General features: G+C 44.8%; 2 protein-coding genes across 6 annotated transcripts; one reads left to right on the top strand and one right to left on the bottom strand.

The window, feature by feature from the left end:
- Positions 1 to 257: 257 nt before the first annotated feature.
- On the bottom strand, positions 258 to 9642 carry C3AR1 (complement C3a receptor 1). 4 transcript variants are annotated; one of them, XM_032984268.2, is made up of 3 exons: positions 6003 to 9642; positions 3556 to 3749; positions 258 to 1778 (listed from the first exon to the last, which is right to left on the bottom strand). In XM_032984268.2, the coding sequence occupies exons 2-3, from the start codon at positions 3597 to 3599 to the stop codon at positions 662 to 664; spliced, it is 1161 nt and encodes a 386-aa protein (XP_032840159.2). In that variant the 5' UTR covers positions 3600 to 3749; positions 6003 to 9642; the 3' UTR covers positions 258 to 661. The 4 variants fall into 4 exon arrangements, with proteins under 4 accessions (XP_032840159.2, XP_009966644.3, XP_042651082.1 ...); XM_009968342.3 differs by having other exon boundaries at positions 3556 to 3746; XM_042795148.1 differs by lacking the exon at positions 6003 to 9642 and having other exon boundaries at positions 258 to 1671; positions 1762 to 1778; positions 3556 to 5009.
- A 119-nt stretch (positions 9643 to 9761) lies between these two features.
- Positions 9762 to 17286, top strand: NECAP1 (NECAP endocytosis associated 1). Of its 2 annotated transcripts, none has more exons than XM_032983870.2 (8): positions 9762 to 9966; positions 11191 to 11291; positions 11423 to 11527; positions 11934 to 12015; positions 12421 to 12529; positions 12612 to 12780; positions 14719 to 14812; positions 14933 to 17286. In XM_032983870.2, the coding sequence occupies exons 1-8, from the start codon at positions 9869 to 9871 to the stop codon at positions 14979 to 14981; spliced, it is 807 nt and encodes a 268-aa protein (XP_032839761.1). In that variant the 5' UTR covers positions 9762 to 9868; the 3' UTR covers positions 14982 to 17286. The 2 variants fall into 2 exon arrangements, with proteins under 2 accessions (XP_032839761.1, XP_032839752.1); XM_032983861.2 differs by having other exon boundaries at positions 12612 to 12798.
- The last annotated feature ends 89 nt before the right edge of the window (positions 17287 to 17375 follow it).

Here is a 17375-nt window from a genome sequence, read left to right as displayed (position 1 = left end):
AACATAGCTACAGCATGTGCACTGGACCAGTTACTACTGTATAGTGATGTATTTGTCAGGACAAAGAAATATCTTTGGCATCTACCAGGGCACCAAAGTCAGTTCAGTACAGCTGACCGGGGCAAGTACTGTTCTAACGCACTGCTGCAAGAGAATGTAGCACTAACTTCTAGGGAAATCTTTGGAAAAAAACACCTCAGACCCCAATTATAGTCAAAGAAAGATGGAGTGACAGATTCCAAGGAGAGACACCAAAGTTAGTTTCATCTGCAGTTTATCAGACAGGAGATGTGGAACACAGATATATGCAGATAACTCTAATGGCGTTCTCTAGCAATTCAGAGGTTTCAGAGGTTAAACTACATGATCCCACCAAAAATCATTCTGCAAGCTGTTTTCTTCTTTAGAGGTTTAAGTAGTCTGTGTCTCCTGCTTCACCAGTCTTCCCTCAGATTATTACTCTTGGTACTTCCAACTTCCCATCTCTCTAAAATAGGATATAAAGGGGGTTAGCTGTTCTCATGTGAACCATCTCAGTGCTCTGTGTGTGGATCTGCAGATTAATCAAAAGTGACTGAGCAAAAAAAGCTTTTAAGTGGAGAGTGATTGATGTGCAGGGCCACAGCTTGCTCTTTCTACCATGGTGATCAGAAGTCCCACATTACACTGTGCTGCTAACGTCCTTCTCTGTTGAAGTCTTGCTTCTGTTAAGGGAGTAAGGGACCAAACGTGTTGGTGCCTCAGTAAAGACACCTTCCAAGATTCCTTGCACTGTTTGCCACGTCTTTGCCCTGAAGTCCTGTCCCACGAAAACATAGAGCAGGGGGTTGATGCAGCTGTTGGCATATGCAAGTGCTGTAGAGAGGTGATCCCAGAGGATCAGTGACTCCTTCAGTCCTGTTCCAAGAGTAGGTACAAGGGACAGAATCCCAACTACATGGTAGGGAGCCCAGCAGATGAAGAATGCAGCTATCACAAGCACAACTGTTTGCAGTACCCTGTTGCGTGGCTTGTGAAACTGATTTGCACGCATTCTAAAAGCAATAAGGGCATAGCAAACTGCCATTATGCCAAAGGGGAGTACAAAGCCAAAGACAGCCCTAGTGATGCCTATTACCAGTAAGGCAAGGGATACAGAATAACCTTCATAGAAATTTCCCCATGAGTCACTACCGTTGTAGGCTGAAGGTGAGTATTGTTCCAATAACTCATTTACAGGATAATCCATATAATCTAGCACCTCGTCATCTCCAAAACTGTATCCACACTCAGTTTTGCCATCATGAGTGCTAGTCTCACGGTAGTAGAAGACAGGACAGCAGAAAATAAAGGCCAGGATCCAAATGGCACTGCATATTACTGATACAAATTTCACTGTTCGATGATTTTGACACCAGATAGGTTTCATCACAAGGAGGCACCGGTCAATGCTGATGGCCACGAGTAGGAAGACGCTAGCAAACATGGTGAAGATTATGACTGATGGAATGACTTTGCAGAGGAACCAACCATATGGCCAGTGTTCATGGAGGGTCAGGTGAACAATGGAAAATGGCAAGGACAAGCAGCACATGAAGTCGGCCACAGCAAGGTTTACGAACCAGACAACGTTCACAGACCTTTTCATTTTCAGACCAGCTACCCAGATCACCAGTCCATTGCCCGGGATACCTATGATAAAAATGATGATGAAGATAGCAATGGAGACAATGGACTCTGATGCATAATATACAGGAGCCTGCTCATGTGAACTGCTATTACCCAGGAGTCGAGGCATTCTGTAGATACAAACCAGAAAGTAAATTAGTAGGCAATTCACACCCTTCTCTCAAAATTCTTCTTTATCTGTACTGAGGCATCTTTGAGTCAGGTGACAGTACAGAGCTGTCAGGGTACAAAGGCACTGGAGTATACAAATTTGTGCTAAAGGCTTACTAATCTGACCATTATACACCACATCATTCTCATGGTCGCTAAGCTACAGAAGCCCCACTATTCAAACGTGGGGGTTGTATACACTTAAGTTCTCCCATCTCTGTCATCCCCTTTGATTTCAGTCTGGTCCTTTTTAGTCTCCACTCTAAAGTGGAGGCTCTCTATTCACACGCCCACACTGCTCATTTTCCTGATCAACTTCCAGCCCTGTACACGCTTTTCTTCAGAAGTCGGCCAGCATTTTGGTCCTCTCCCCTTTCAAAGGAGTGATTTCTTCTGGCATAACCAGTGAAATAGGTTTAGGTTAATAAAGCAATGCTTGTCTTAATGAAATAATCCTGCTCCACTTCCTGGATATTATAAATAGGACAGGACAGCAAGTCTGTTTGCTAAGGGGTATTTTTAGGGAAGTCTCAGTAAGCACATCCTTCTCCCTGCTTTTTTTCTGAGCTCTCTGCTGATTCCTCAGAAAGACAGAAATTTAGTTATAGAAAGAAAAATAAAAATACAGAGTAATAGCAGTAATGTTCTTGAGCCATTTTAGATATAAGAAAAGGTGTCTTATTGCAAGACAATGAAGCTGAGATACAGAATACTTAATGACATTTTAAAACTACGAGAATAGTAGTGGAAAAACTTTAATTGCTCAATTATTCTTGGACTTGGATATTAGTAAATTTAGAAAGGAAAGTAAAGGAAATCTAGAAAAGTCAACATAGAGCTGAGAAAAAGAGCCTGATCTTCAGACTTCAAACATTAATAAAATTGTTTATAAAATCCCTCTTAACTAGATCCTTGCCACATGAGTGAAGACAGTTGTGTTGCTGAAAGGTCTCTAAAAGCATTACCAGAATGCATGGAAACTGCATAGGTAAGAGTTAAATACAGTCGGCAGAAGTAACTGAGGAGACATGAATAAGACAAACCAGACTGATTCTACCTTAACCTCTATTATGCCAGTACTTAAATGCCAGTCAGGGACTGCTGTGTGAAGGACTAAATATCAATATTATAAAAAAAATAAATAATTCTAAATCATTAATCTCTTTCTTGCGTTACATACAGAATGATGCAGAAGTGTTAGAACCGCTTCACCACAAAGAAAATGAGATAAACAGTTGTAACAAACATTGTAATTTACCACTTTTTGGTAACAACTGATAAGAGGCTTTTAGGTTAGGGTGACCTGCAAGGAAAGCTATAAAAGAAGTCACTGGAAGGTAGCTGGGGGCTTAATTTAACATTCTAAGAAGTTTGTTCCATTTCTTGAGGTCTTGCTGATATATGCAGAAGCAACTTTTACACAGACAGCTGGAGAACAGTGCTGCAAGAGTTGAATCTTGCTGCCTCCTCAGATAGCTACAGAAGATGGTATGAAAGGGATAGGGAATTAAGGAATGCTGTAAAGACAGTAATACAAATACTGCTCCAAAGCAAACTGAGAGATGAATCAATAAGAAGATACTGCCTATGCTACGTTCTCAAGAGAGTTAAAAGGGCTGCTAGGTGGTTATGAAAACGGAAGGGCAAACTGGAAGGGAGAGAGAGGTTTTCAGGAATGAAGAATAAGAAATTGCAAGTTGAAGAGGAAATTAGAATTCTGCAGCTTATTATACTTACCCAGGTGAAGTTGGTATTTCAGTGTGCCAGGGAGCAAGTGCCATCAGTCCTGTCTCTGGAGTGACGGAAAAAAGAAACTCATGACATTTTAGGAACTGCTTTCTTCCTGTATGTGCACGGGTGTGCTAAGAATGTTCTTGCACCCTGACGGAAAGCTTAGAATGACTCATATTTGAAGTTTTAGATATGACCTGCTGATAAAATAAACAGTCAAAACAAAAGATGCTGTCTTAACATTGACAAAATAAAGTAGTACCCTGAGTCAAAGAATAATAGAAAGCAAGGGGATGATAGGCACAGACATATACTTCACTATAGTTTCCATAAGACAACTGGATCAGATGTCTTGCCTGTTGGCATAACATTGACCTTTGCTTGATGTAATTAATAATTCTAAACCCTGCCATGCCACCATCAGGTGTCTTGTAGCCACTTCCATGCTTTAACAGATCAGCATATTCACCTAGATAATTCCATTTCTGGGATTCTTATTCATCCAGATGAGCTTCTGTCCCAGCTTGAGGCAGCTTAGTTCATCAAATACAGAACACTGTACTCAGCAAACCATAATTGGTCATGTCAAAGGAATTTTAATCTGATTTTTGGCCTTTCAGGGTACTTAAAGTCTTGCTGTTTGTTTGTTTAAAGACGGAACTTAACTGGTGAAAAGTTAGAAGTGGTTAACTGACATGCTGATAGGACAGAATGTGGCAAGACTATAAAAAGAGAAAACATCTGGGGTAAGGCATTTCGGATGTGCAACAATAGGGCTCCACCTCACCCCTCCCAGTTTGGGAAGTCAAGACTGCCAGCAAACACGACAAAGCCCAGGCATACAAGTATCAGCCTCAGTATTTTTGTTTCGGTCTGGAAAATTAACTGGGATGGAGCAGAGTTCCACTCCAGAGTGTGTCTCTGTGAAACATACAGATGCTGCCCCCCAACACAAACCCCATGAAACCAGAAACAGGAAGGCAGGCCAAGGCTGGGCTGTACCTCCAAAGATGAATGGGCTGTCAGTGGCCTGTTGGGAAAATTCCTCTAGCTGCATCTTATTCTCAGCTCCCACCTTCCCCAGGGGACTCCTCAGACCCAGACAGAAAGTGTTGATAACCCTACTGGCTCTTGCTGGCCAAAGGATATACCACCTTTCCACCACCTTGCAACTTGCTAGCTCTAGTCAAGCTCGCCTATGCAAGAAGGTCCACCTCCACCAGTTTGATCCTCACAGTTAAAACCTTTCCCCTGCAGCCAACCTTGACACAGCAAGCACTTTGTCTTTAGCCCAGCCAGCTCACCCTGGACAACGATGAGATGATGTGGTTTCCAGATCAATGAACCTTTTAAACAGTTTGACTAATGAAGTGTTTTGCACCTCAGCAAAAAGGGCCTAATAATGTAGACGCTCAAAGGAGGTGGTACAAGAAGGAAAAAGGAAATTTTTGTTGCTTTCATAAAATGGTTACTTGTATCAGACCAGACCTTTGACTTGCAGCTTTGATGGCAATCTGAAATTACCACACTGCATTCTTCTCTTCCGGATCTCTCCCTTCTCCTCATGACAAACACACTGAGTTAGCTTAGAAGGGCTCTAGTTCACATAATCACAGAATAACTGAAGTTGGAAAACTGTCTGGAGACAGTCCAGCCCAACCCCACTGCTCAAAGCCAGGTCAGCTAGAGAAGATTGCCCAGGACAGTGTCCAGTTGGGTTTGAGTATCTTCACAGGAGACTCCACAAACTCTCCGGGCAATCTGTTCCAGTATTCAACCACCCTCACAGTAAAAACTGTTTTATTGTGTTCAGAGGGAACATGCTGTGTTTCAGTGTGTGCCCACTGCCTCTTGTCCTGACACCAGGCACCACCAAGAAGAGTCTGGCTCCATCTCTATTAAACACTCCCATCAGGTGGATGATAAGCTCCCCCTGAGCCTTCTTGTCTCCCAATTGAACAGTTCCAGCTCTGTCAGCCTCTCTTTGTGTGACAGGTGTACCAGTCCCTTAATTACCTTAGTGGCTCTCCACAAGTTTCCCTCCACTACGTCCACGTCTCTCTAGTACTGGAGAGCCCAGAACTGGGCCCAGCACTCTAGATGTGGCCTCACCAAAGCTGAGTAGAGGGGAAGGATCACCTCCCTTGACTTGCTGACAATACTAATACAATACAATACAATACTAACCTAACCCTGGCAGCTTTCTTTTCTGCAAGGGCACATTGCTGGCTTATGTTCAGCTTTTTGTCCACCAGGACCACAACATCATTCTCTGCAAAGCTGTTTTCCACGTGGTCAGCCTTCAGCATGTATTAGTGCATGAGGTTGTTCCTCCCCAGGTACAAGACTTCGTACTTCTTGAACTTCAGTTCCTGCCTGCCCAGTTCTCGATGGTAGCACAGACACCCGGTGCATAAGCCACTCCTACCATTTTGCATCATCTGCAAACTTACTGAGGGTGCACGTTCCTTCGTCATCCAGGTTGTTAATGAAGAGTTAAACAGGACTGGAACCACTGGTAACCACAGCTGAACACCACTAGTGACTGGTCTACAGCTGGACTTGTTTCTTCTGATCGCCACCCTCTGAGCGCAGCAGTTCAGCCACTCACTGAACTCCACCTCGCTGCCCACCTATCTAGCCAATACTCCATCAGCTCGTCCAGGAGGATGTTCACACTGAAGTTTATCATGACATACAGACTCAGCTGGCCACCACAAGTTGGCTAAAATCTTAATGCAAGTTACCATTTATATTATCGTTTCAGGTTTACTATTATAAAACTGCACCAGTCTATCAGTTATTAAAGTTACACCCATATACAGTCCTAAAAATGTGATCAGTGTAATTATAAAAGCCTCCCTCCTGCAATGGTATGCATGTTGTCTCCAAAACACTTTGGCAAGAACTATGAATTCCACTTGTATTCCATATCTCTACTACTTCTTCTGCAGTTCTACAAAGCTCTGCAGCCCCTCTCAGATCTCCCTTTTGGTTTTCTGCCCAGGGTGTGACTAGATAGCTATGATCTTTCACAGACCCTGAACATTCCTTGTTTATATGGCAATCGTGTCTTCCTAAATAACCTGTCCAAAACGCTCCCTGTAAATCCTAGCCATTACTAGCACAACTGTTTCTCTAGAAAACATACTACAGTGGTCTGGGGGGCCAGTCTTTGCTTTGCACTTGTTTTCATTGCCACAGCTGTGCACTTAGTTTCATTGTGACTCTCAAGTAACATAAAGTATCTGCAGGGTTGTCCAGCACTGGTATTCCTCAGACTCTCCTCTTCAGAAAATCCACTGAATGCCCCCAAGGCATTTTTGTACATTGCTGAATAAGCTCAGGTCAGCACAAGCTCTGGACACCATGCAGGGAACAAAGCTTGACATAAGTGGTGCATACATAGATCATACATAATTAAAAAGTAGCTCTTCACAACAACAGGTTCTCAGTACTGGGTGAGTGTTCAGGTCAGATGTTTTGCCAGGGCATTTTCAGTGAAAAAAACACCATTTGAAATAGTATTTGGACTGTTTCGTAAAAATCCTCATATTGAGATTAACCTTTGAGTTATCTAATGAGTCTTTTTGTGAGACTGGTTTCCCCTGTACCTTCTGTGCAGAGAAGGAAAATTCCAAATGCTGGGTTTATCCATTAAGTACATTCCTGGACAATGCCTTATTTTTTTTTTCTTAAATAAGCAAAGCAAAAAGCAAAGTAAAAGCCCAAATGACTCTTCTGCATGTTTATGAGGCACGAACTGTACATTTTTTCAGAGTAAACACTTAGAATTTTTAGAGACTCAGTAACTGGCTACTGCATAGCAGTAAACTCCCACATCAGTCTTCACTGAGAAGTCACTATTTAAAAAAATAGCAGTTTAAATGCTACTAGTCTTATAATATTTGATAAACTAGTATCTATACACTTATTTTGGCCACATTTCTGGGAAATCACACTCCTGAAATTAACATTTATGTAGCAGACATCTTCACCATGTTTAGCTGCAAAACTTCTAATGGTTTGTGCTGTGTTTTATCTTTGTTTTGCTGTTTTACCAAAGGCCTCCTGATCTCTGCACCACAGGCCACACGAAAATCCATTTTCACTTAAAACTCAAGCTTTGGCCCAAGGCTGCTGGAAAGAAAACCATGCTGGGAATAAACTCCCAGGCCCACTGTGAAGGGCACACAGGGATGCACACCACCAACCCAAACACTTCTACCCCCCCTACACCCAGATATTCATGTGGTGGCACAAAACCCAGCACCATGTTTCGGCATAGTGTAAAAGAATGCCAGTGTTAAATTGCTTGCCAGACTGCCAGAATTAAGGCAAAGAGGTTAATGACAGGCAAAGCTTTGAGAACAGAGCTGCTTAAAGAAAGCCTATAAAACAGTACAGAATTACACTTCCCTAGGATACTAGCCTAGCAATTTGTAGTGTAAGGGCTTTGTGGGCCAGGGGTTTGGTGTGCATTTGTTAGCTGTATTTTATAGACTTTCCTTCTATGGATTTATCTAATTGCTTTCTTGAAACTTATACTTTTGGCTACCTGTATCATCCTTGGAACCATGAATCTAATTGTACAATATGAAAAAGTGCAATTTTTGTTTTCAAATTTCTACCCAATCATTTGTTCTTTTACTGTAAGAATTCATGTCACCTTCCCCATGCGTCTCTCATACCGCCACTTAAGACGTCTCTTCCCAAGGTGAAGCATTCTCGTCTATTTAGCTTGTCCACCAAAAGAAGCCATTCTCAGCCACAGCTGTCTAGTCATCATTTTCTGTATCATTTCTGATTTTACAGTTGTTTTTAAAATTGAGGAGCACTACACCATTCAGTATTCAAGAAGCAACTGGATACTTCTGTTATATTTACATTTTGAATAGAATTGCACGTTGACATGATTTTTCATAGAACTTTCTGCGGTGACTGCAAAGTTTCTTCTTTGAATGGTAATAACTTATCTAGAGTACGTCAATCTGTATGTATAGTTATGGTTGCTTTTCCAAATTCACTAATTCACACTTAGCAATATTAAATTTCACCTGTCTCTTTATTGTACCCTCTTTCAGTGTGCCACAATCCTTCTACAGCTCTAGGAGACCATCTAAGAAGAGAGTGGCAAACAGCCAACTTTTATAATGCACGTGAAAAAGATGCACAAGCAGCTCCAGGACACCAGGAATACATCTCCCATTCAATTCCACTGAGACTTAACTAGCAGAAAACATAACATTCTTCTAACAAGCACCTCTGGACCAAGAAAATACAAAGCACTGCCAATATCAGCTAAAGTTTTTGTTTGTTTGTGTTTTTAAAGGATTAAGCAATGAGGTTGAAATCTTGGAGAACATAACTCAAAATCAGGCTGTGAAAGCAATGGAGGATCCATATTGTTCCCACACAGAAATCTTCAGTGAAAACCACGGAATAGCATAAATCTTGGATAGAACTCCACAATGCTCTATCGTATGAGGTGTGCAAATAAGAAGCACTACACAAGTAGGATAAAATGCCCATTTCATGACAATCTGTAGATAGCCTTGTAATAAACTATGCAGAAGAACCATTTAGGCTTTTGTGTTTGCTTTGCCTATTTAAAAGAAGAAAATAAAAAACGAAGGCATTGTCCAGGACTGTACTGAATGGATGGACCCAACATTTGGAATCTTCCCTCTCTGCACAGAAGGACACAGGGGAAACCAGTCTCACGACCCCAGCCGTGGGCTCCCAGCTCTAGGGGTGACACGGGCGCCTTTTGCTCGGGGCCACCGCGGTCTGGGAGCCCGCGGCCGGCGCCTCCCCCGCCGCATCCCGGGCCGCCGGGAAGCCTGCCGCCCAGGCCCGGCCTGGGCCCGGGGCCCCTCGCCCCTCCCGCCGGCCCCCATCCCCCGGCGGCCCTGCTGGCCTCTGAAGGGCCTCTCCCCGTCCGAGCACTGGAACCTGGCCTGCCCCGCTGGCGCTTCACCCCGCCCGGCTCTGCCCGCTCCTGTCATGGCTGCGCCCAGCTCCGGGACGGCGCCCGAATCAGACATGGCCGCTCCAGGCCCACGGGGGAACCCCCGGAGTCCAGCCCCCACTGCGGTGTCGGTACCAGCTCCAAGATGGCCACCTCCCCGCCCCCGCGCTTTGCTGCCAGGATCTAAGATGTCTTCCTCTACGACTTCGACGTGGCTTGGTTCCCGCCCGGCCGCCACGGCGCCCCTAGGCGGTGTCTGCCCTCAGCAAAGATGGCGGTCGGAATCGCCCCCGGTTCTTAGGCTCCCAGCGCTCGGTCTTCGCTGGGTTGTTGGGGTTCGCGGCTGAGATGGCGGCGGCTGAGCTGGAGTACGAGTCCGTTCTCTGTGTGAAGCCCGATGTCAACGTCTACCGCATCCCACCACGCGCTTCCAACCGCGGGTACAGGTGAGGGAGCATGCAGCGCCGGGGGTCGCCCTGACCCGCGGGCCCGGCAGACGGGGGCTGGGCCCGGGAAGGGGCGTCCTCCCCGTGAGCGGCGCCTTGGGAAGCCGCGGCCTGTAGCCGCAAGCAGGTCAGGCCTGTGCCTTGAGGCCTTACACCCCACGGGCTGCAGCTCTGGGAGATGTACTGGCTGGAGTCACTTCTTGTAGGTGGGCTTTGCTTAAAAGCGGGAGCCTTTGCTACATGGCGTGGACGAGTAGGGTTTGCTCTGTTAATAACGGGCAGAAGGTGAGGCCACCTGAGCAACTTGCTCTTCCAGGCAAAGCTGACCTCCGCCCCCAGTTTGCCCTGGGATGCGGGTCTGATGTGGTATAATGGCATATTGAATTTGGCCTGTTGGCTCTTGCAGTAGTGTGGAGGAAGCCAGAAGGGGTTAATGAATTCAAAGAAGAAATTGGAAGACAGGGAGTTAGAAATGCCTTTTCTCTATTTAGCTGAAACCAGTGGAGTGTGACTTTGTAAGCTGTGCCCACAGTCTTGCTGGAGAAGGGGGTTTGTGCTCTGAAGTGCTGATGGGTGTCTGTGGTACTTGCTGAACTTGGTAAACTGTTGCCACTGTGGATGTTGCACCTGGCCACAGGTGTTTGTTCCTAGCTATAAAATCCTGTAGGTTGGGGGTTTTCTCTCTTTTGTTTTTTATTTTATTTTTTCCCTTCACAGCAGTCTGTATCAAAGAGTTTGATGAGCTAGTCAGGATGGCTGTGCGTATGTTTTACCCAGTATAAGCTAGCTACCTCTAGCTTCAGAAGTACTTGTTATTATTTTACAACAATAGGGTAAAATGATGGCGTGGCTTTTCAGCAGGCTGTTAACTAATTTTTGGGGTCTTCCTGATGCTCACAAGTCACTTTTGGGTTTACTGTTTCAAATGAGTTTCTGGGTTTCAGTCTCCCATCTTCTGCAAGTTTATAAAGGAAAAGACAGAGTTGATGCTCTCTGGAAGGTATCTATTTCCCTTTACCCAGAGGAAAGAGAGGTCAGTCAGAGCCATGTGTGTCCACTGGCAGCAACAGAGAGGAGCTGAGACCTCATATATGGTTTGGGGAGAGAAGTGGAATAAGGCAGCTGCAGGTGTTGAAGGTTTGGGAGCAGAGACTTTCGCTAAGATTGTTGGGCAGAATTGGAGGTGTCGATGTATGGTCAGTGAACAGCTGCTTTTCTTTTCAGGGCATCTGACTGGAAACTGGACCATCCGGACTGGACAGGGCGGCTTCGTGTCACCTCCAAAGGCAAAACTGCATACGTAAAACTGGAGGATAAGGTTTCAGGTAATGGAAAGGCTGAGACTATGATTGCTGTTCATGAGCCTGTGTTTCTAAGCTTGCTCAGAGCTGTGCATGCAGCCCTGGCCATGCTTCAGCAAGAGGTTGCTCTCCTTAACACCATTCTCTGTCTGCAGGAGAACTCTTCGCCCAGGCTCCTATAGATCAATACCCTGGCATTGCAGTAGAGACTGTGACAGATTCCAGCCGCTATTTTGTCATTCGAATTCAGGATGGAACTGGTGAGTTGAGGGGTCATGTATGTGCCAAGTGCTAAGGGTGGAGGAGATTTAGCCTGATGGAGCTGGGTATATGCCAGGTGGATTGAAATGGCATTGGGAGTGCTGAAAAGGCTGGTCAGTGTGCCTGGAAGGGTTGGAAGGCAAGGTTAACAGAGGAGGGTTCTTTACATTGCACAGAGTCCAAGGGCTGGGAAAGAACATTCAGTTTCTGAGAGTGCTGCATGGGAAGAAGGGTGCATCCTGAAAGCTAGGAACAATGAATTGCTGTGAGCTGCTGGTGTCCAGCTGCAGGTGTGTCAGAGGGAGGTAACGCAGAGGGGTCTATGAGAAGCAGAAGGATTTTGGAGTGAATGAACACAAGGGCCCGTTTTCAGGGCACCTCCAATGACTCCTGTCTCCTTGCTAGGACGAAGTGCTTTTATAGGCATTGGCTTCACGGATCGTGGTGATGCCTTTGACTTCAACGTCTCTTTGCAGGATCACTTCAAGTGAGTGGTGCTTTTCTGGAATGCTGTTTTTCCTCTGGCCTGTAGAACATGGTGGGTGGTGGTACATGTTCATTTAGCTCAGGCTTCCTTGGGATGGTCATGAAACCCTACTCTGGCTCCACCAGGGACACTGGAGTGTGCTGCCAACTGTCATGCAAGCTGAGTCCTGCAGGGTCAGAGATGTAAGTCTTGAGCTTAGGTCCTGTGAATCTATGAGTGCAGTGTTAGACAGTCTCTTGGGTTTGTGGTCGACCCAGCTTTTTTCTGTACTACACGGAGAGTAGGGAGGTAGGTGGTTTGACAAGTCAAGGTAGCTTTTTCGGGATGGGGAGAGGAACCATGCATTTTTCTAAAACCCTGTTCTGTTTTGTCACAGGGTCTTATGTCTTCCTCTTTTCTTTTTAGGTGGGTGAAGCAGGAGACTGAGATCTCCAAGGAGTCCCAGGAAGCTGACACACGTCCCAGATTAGACTTAGGGTTTAAGGAAGGGCAGACCATCAAACTGAACATTGGGGTAAGCAGCCCAGTTTACCCTGCTTCTTTCTCTGGATCTGCCAATGGAGTATATTCCTCATTTGTCTTTTCTTTTTATACAGAACATGATGACAAAGAAAGGAGGAGCAGCCAAGCCCCGTGTGTCTGGATCAGGGGGCCTAAGCCTGCTGCCACCCCCACCAGGAGGCAAAATTGCAGTCCCTCCTATACCTCCCCCTTCCTCCACAGCCATTGCCAACCATGTCACGCCACCACCTGTGCTGAAATCTGGTAATGTGAGCAGTTCAGGTAAACATTAGCATAGAGCAGTCTGTCAGACACTAGTAGGTGCATAGGGAGGACTGAGGCCTAGTGTCCTGTGAGACATGATGTGTCCTAAGGGCTTTGCCCTCTTTGACCTGAGGATCTCCGTGCTTGTTCAGTAACATCTCCTTGCAAGGAAGACAGTGCTGTAGCTCCTGTGCTTGCAAAAGGAGAAGTCAAGTGACTTGGTCAAAACTATCTTGGGGGGATGGGTATGAAATTTAAATAGTTGGATTTTTTTGAACTTGTATGTGCTTTAGGGGCACTGTAAGAGCTGTGTAGGGTGTTTGGAAAAGTACTGCACAGTCACTTGCTTTCTGCAGAAAAATATAGATAGACTTGTGGTTGTTGAAAGATGCAGGAAAGTACTTCTTGAATGGCTTTGAACAGGGAGAGAGGAAGCTTTAGTATAAGGAGCAGAAAGAGGTGCAAAGTATAGTGGGTTATTTTGAAAATGTGTGTATTATAGATATTTATATAATAATATATAAAAATATATTTGTTAAACTTTGTGCACATATGTGTACATACATATATGTGTGTGTATGAAGTTCAACATGGCCAAGTACAAGGTCCTGCACCTGTGGTGGGGCAATCACCTGTATCAGTACACACCAGCGGATGAATGGATTGCGAGTGGCCCTGCAGACAAGGACTTTGGGATACTGGTGGATGAAAAATTAGATATGAGCCAGCAGTGTGCATTAACAGTCTAGAAAGCCAATCATGTCCTGGGCTGCACCAAAAGAAGTGTGGCTAGGAGGTTGAGGGAGGGGATTCTCTCCTTCTACTCTGCTCTTGAGGCCCTACCTGGAGTACTGCATCCTGGTATCCCCAGTACAAAAAAGATACGGACCTGTTAGAGTGAGTCCAGAGGAGGGACATGAAAATGGTCAGAAGTCTAGAACACCTCTGATATGAAGAAAGGCTGAGAGAGTTGGGGTTGTTCAGCCTGGAGAAGAGAAGGCTCTGGGGAGACCTTAGAGCAGCCTGTCAGTAAATAAATGGAGCTTGTAAGAAAGATGGAGAGAGACTTGTTACCACGGCCTGTAATGATAGGACAGGGGGCAAAGGTTTAAACTGAAAGAGGGTAGATTTAGATTGGATATAAAGAATAAATTTTTTTACAATGAGGGTAGTAAGACCCTGGAACAGGTTGGCCAGCCAGAGAAGTTGTGGGTGGCCCTCTTCCTGGAAGTGTTCAAGGTCAGGTTAGACTGGGTTTTGAGCCACCTGGTCTAGTGGAAGGTGTCCCTGCCCATGGCAGGAGTGTTGAAACTAGGTGATCTTTAAAGGTCCCTTCCAACACAAACCATTCTGTGATCCTGTAACAAAGAGTTTGCTGCTGTCTTCTGGATGCTGTACTAAAAGTGTGACCATACAGAGGTATCTGGAGAACTTAGAATACTCTTGTGAAGGCAGAGACTTTAGCAGTGCTGTACACAGATCAGAGTGAGAAGAAACCACAAACTTCTAAATAGATCCAGGCTGCAGTGCATGGTTTGTACTGTTAAAGTGATGCTTGTTTGGCACCTGTTACGATTGATGAGCTTGGGCTGAGTCTGAGTCTTATGTCTACTGAGAGAGGTAATAAATCACAAATCTGCCAGTTTGTATGCTAGATGGAGACTGTATAGTTCTTGACGACAATGTACCCCTGCAGCATAAGCTGGATGCTCCATGCACGTTCAGTGAAAAGAGCTGCTCTTATAACAAAATCCTTAAAAAAAGTCTTCCTTCTTTTCTAAAAACACTTCCTTCTGGAGGGAGAGCTGAAGTCCCTTCAAAGATTCTCTGCCCCTGTATTCATCAGTTTATGTAAGGTGACAGTTTAAATGCCTGTGATGGTTTCTTCTTGATTAGCTTGATTTTTTTTTTTTTTTTTTTTTTTCCCTCCTGCCTTAGATATTCTACTAGACTTAGATGCTCCTCCATCAGCATCCAAGGCACCAGCATCAGCTACCACAGACCTGTGGGGAGACTTCAGCACTGCATCCAGGTAAACTGTGGTGAAGGGAACTGCACACAAGAAGGGTAGTGTTCTGATGGGCGCTGGAAGAGCCAGAAGTTAAGAAGTCTTATTAGATCTGCTCCTTTGATTCTCCTTTCTTTATTTCAGTGCTGTTCCCAATCAGGCTCCTCAGCAGTCCAACTGGGTCCAGTTCTGAATGGTCAAAGCAGTGGAGTGGGACAAACTGATGACCAAGAGGCTCTAGAGGCACCAAATGGGATCAGAGGAGGCACAAACCTCTCTAGTCTTCAATCAAAAACAAATTGGGACAATCCTTCCTTTTTAGACCAGATCTTCACTTCAGTCAAAACTTACTATTTTTGATCCCACAGTGAAACCACTGAACCTAAGGAGAACATACTGACTCCCCACAAGATGGGCAAGGAGGAGAGGGGTAGCCTTGTCTCTTCTACCCACTTGGCCATTACATGGTACATCCTAGCTCTTTTTCCCTGTATTTCCATACAGGGAAAGCATGAGTCCTGAAGAAGGTGGGTACAGGAGGAGGCTGGGTAGGTGCCTCTGGGTTCCTTGTCCTTTAAATTTTCTTTGGTAAGACTGTTGTGTTTTGTGGCTGCTTTCAGTAGTGACTCAGGACTGTAGCTTGGCCTGCAGTGCTGAGGACAGCTGCATTTGGCTGCAGGTTGTAAGTGGAAGCTGTAAGGAAATAGATCTTGTCTCATCACAAAACTCTCCTTGATTAATTACATCTGTGGTGAGGAGTGAACCTCCCCATGCACACATTACTCTTCTTCTCTTTGGTGCAATTCTCTATAGTGCTGGATGTTCCTGTGCTCTTGTGGGAGGAGTCTTGCAAATCCTTGAGTAGACCTGCTGCCATTGTGCTGTAGGTCCATGTGGGCACCCCATCATGAGGCTTCTTGTTTGGCTTGCAGGTTCACTAGAGGAACTTCCCTCATTTTCACTGCTTTCTCCTTCCCACCCCATTCAAAGGCCTCATTGTTACTGAGCTGTTTCAACTGGAAATAGCTTAAAAAAAAAAAAAGAAAAAAGCCTGTTTTTATAGCTTGGTAGTTAATTGCACTAGATGACAACCAGGTAGTCCCACCACTCAGCATTTCACGTTCCTGTGTCACTATCCTGAACCTTGTGTGGTGACTTGGCACTGTGTTACAAGTATTGCATATCCATACCACAGTAAGGACTATGGTGGGACTGTCGATTATTCTCTGGTGAAGGTACGCTCTCCTTCCCCTTTTCAGCTTACTTACTGTTTGGGCAAGAAATGTATAGTAGGCCTGGTCTTGAGAACTGTGGCAGCAAAATTCTCCCACCTGTGTTCCTTCTTGTGGCTTTTCTTCTGAGGCTAACTTTCTAGGGATGTGAGCTGGTTATTGTAACTTGGATTTATTTTTTTTTTTTTTTTATTTTTAAAGTGCCCCAAATCCCCTCTATTTCCTATGTGATTTAGGGGGGCTAGAAAGAGGTAAAAGGTCCTCTGTTCTCTTTGGGAGAGTTTCCTAACACCCTTTGATGTAGACACTGATCTGTCTTCAGCAGCTATGGATGTGATCTGGGGTGTTAAGTCTGCTGATTACTCTGGGCAAAGCCCATGGACAGGCTGTAAATCTCACAGTGCTAGCTACCCTCTGTGTTAGCTGATAAGCCAAAACACTAGCTGGCATGGTGGTCTCAATGGCTTTTCTACAGCTGTACCCACTTACTGGAACACTAGGGTTTTGGTACTTCACTGGAAGACTTCTTTCTGTTTTGAACATTCAGCCAGCAGCAACATTTTTGTAACTAGGTTGTGCTCTGCCAGCACACCTGTGCAAGTAAATGTTCCCCTTTGGACAGATTTCCTGGTGAGACTTTTAAGAGAATAGTTAGCTGTATGCATCTTGTACTTTCCAAGGTCCCCTGTCTTTTTTGTCATCATACTACACTGAGGGCATTTTGGAGACAAAGTTTCACTTTGACTGTCCTTCTGGGAAGCAAAATTCTTGAAAATAGCTCTGAAGCTCTGCAGTTCCGCTTGCGAAAGTGGGGACCAGACCCTTCTTGGGTGTATTTTTGTAGTCATTTAATCCTGATCTCCTGGCTCTCTTGGTGTTCCCCCTGCTGCCCCTCCCCTACCTTCATAGTCACCCCTGCAGTCTCATTGTACTTAAACTCTATGCCTCTGAATTTGTGGGTGGCTGTAATCTGCTAGTGAAGTCATGGACTCTGCTGGATGGCTTTTTGTTTTATTATTTTTTGCTTAGATCATTGTGAGGTCCTGTCATTTCAACTATGTATCAGTTCCCCAAAGCAAGGAAGTTTATGCCACCAATTAACAACTAACTAGGAGCCTCTTCTGTATTGTCTTAGTATTCTAGAGATAATATATTATGTATTTGAAAAGCTGAAGAAGCAAAAATTAAAGATATATGTATATAAAGCATAAGATGTACTGGTGCAAATGGTAATTAAACAAGTAATATTGGGGAAAATGAGTCTAATAAGTTGTCAAATCGTTGCTTTGGAAGCCCTGCAGATTGAAGGTCTTCATGTCTCCAGCAAGATCCTAGTAGCCTGCTTACCCTTTTGT

This window comes from Tyto alba, unplaced genomic scaffold, assembly GCF_018691265.1.
Source record: "Tyto alba isolate M040663 unplaced genomic scaffold, T.alba_DEE_v4.0 Super-Scaffold_21, whole genome shotgun sequence".
NCBI lineage: Eukaryota > Metazoa > Chordata > Aves > Strigiformes > Tytonidae > Tyto > Tyto alba.
This window is presented reverse-complemented; position numbering and strand designations above follow the sequence as displayed.

Bases quoted from the DNA above. Each gene is read 5' to 3' on its own strand.
- C3AR1 (XM_032984268.2), bottom strand. From the start codon at position 3,599: ATGGCACTTGCTCCCTGGCACACTGAAATACCAACTTCACCTGG. The intron at 1,779-3,555 runs GTAAGTATAATA...TTGTATCTACAG, and splicing joins GAAATACCAACTTCACCTGG to AATGCCTCGACTCCTGGGTA.
- NECAP1 (XM_032983861.2), top strand. From the start codon at position 9,869: ATGGCGGCGGCTGAGCTGGAGTACGAGTCCGTTCTCTGTGTGAAGCCC. The intron at 9,967-11,190 runs GTGAGGGAGCAT...TTTTCTTTTCAG, and splicing joins GCTTCCAACCGCGGGTACAG to GGCATCTGACTGGAAACTGG. The intron at 14,813-14,932 runs GTAAACTGTGGT...TCTTTATTTCAG, and splicing joins GACTTCAGCACTGCATCCAG to TGCTGTTCCCAATCAGGCTC.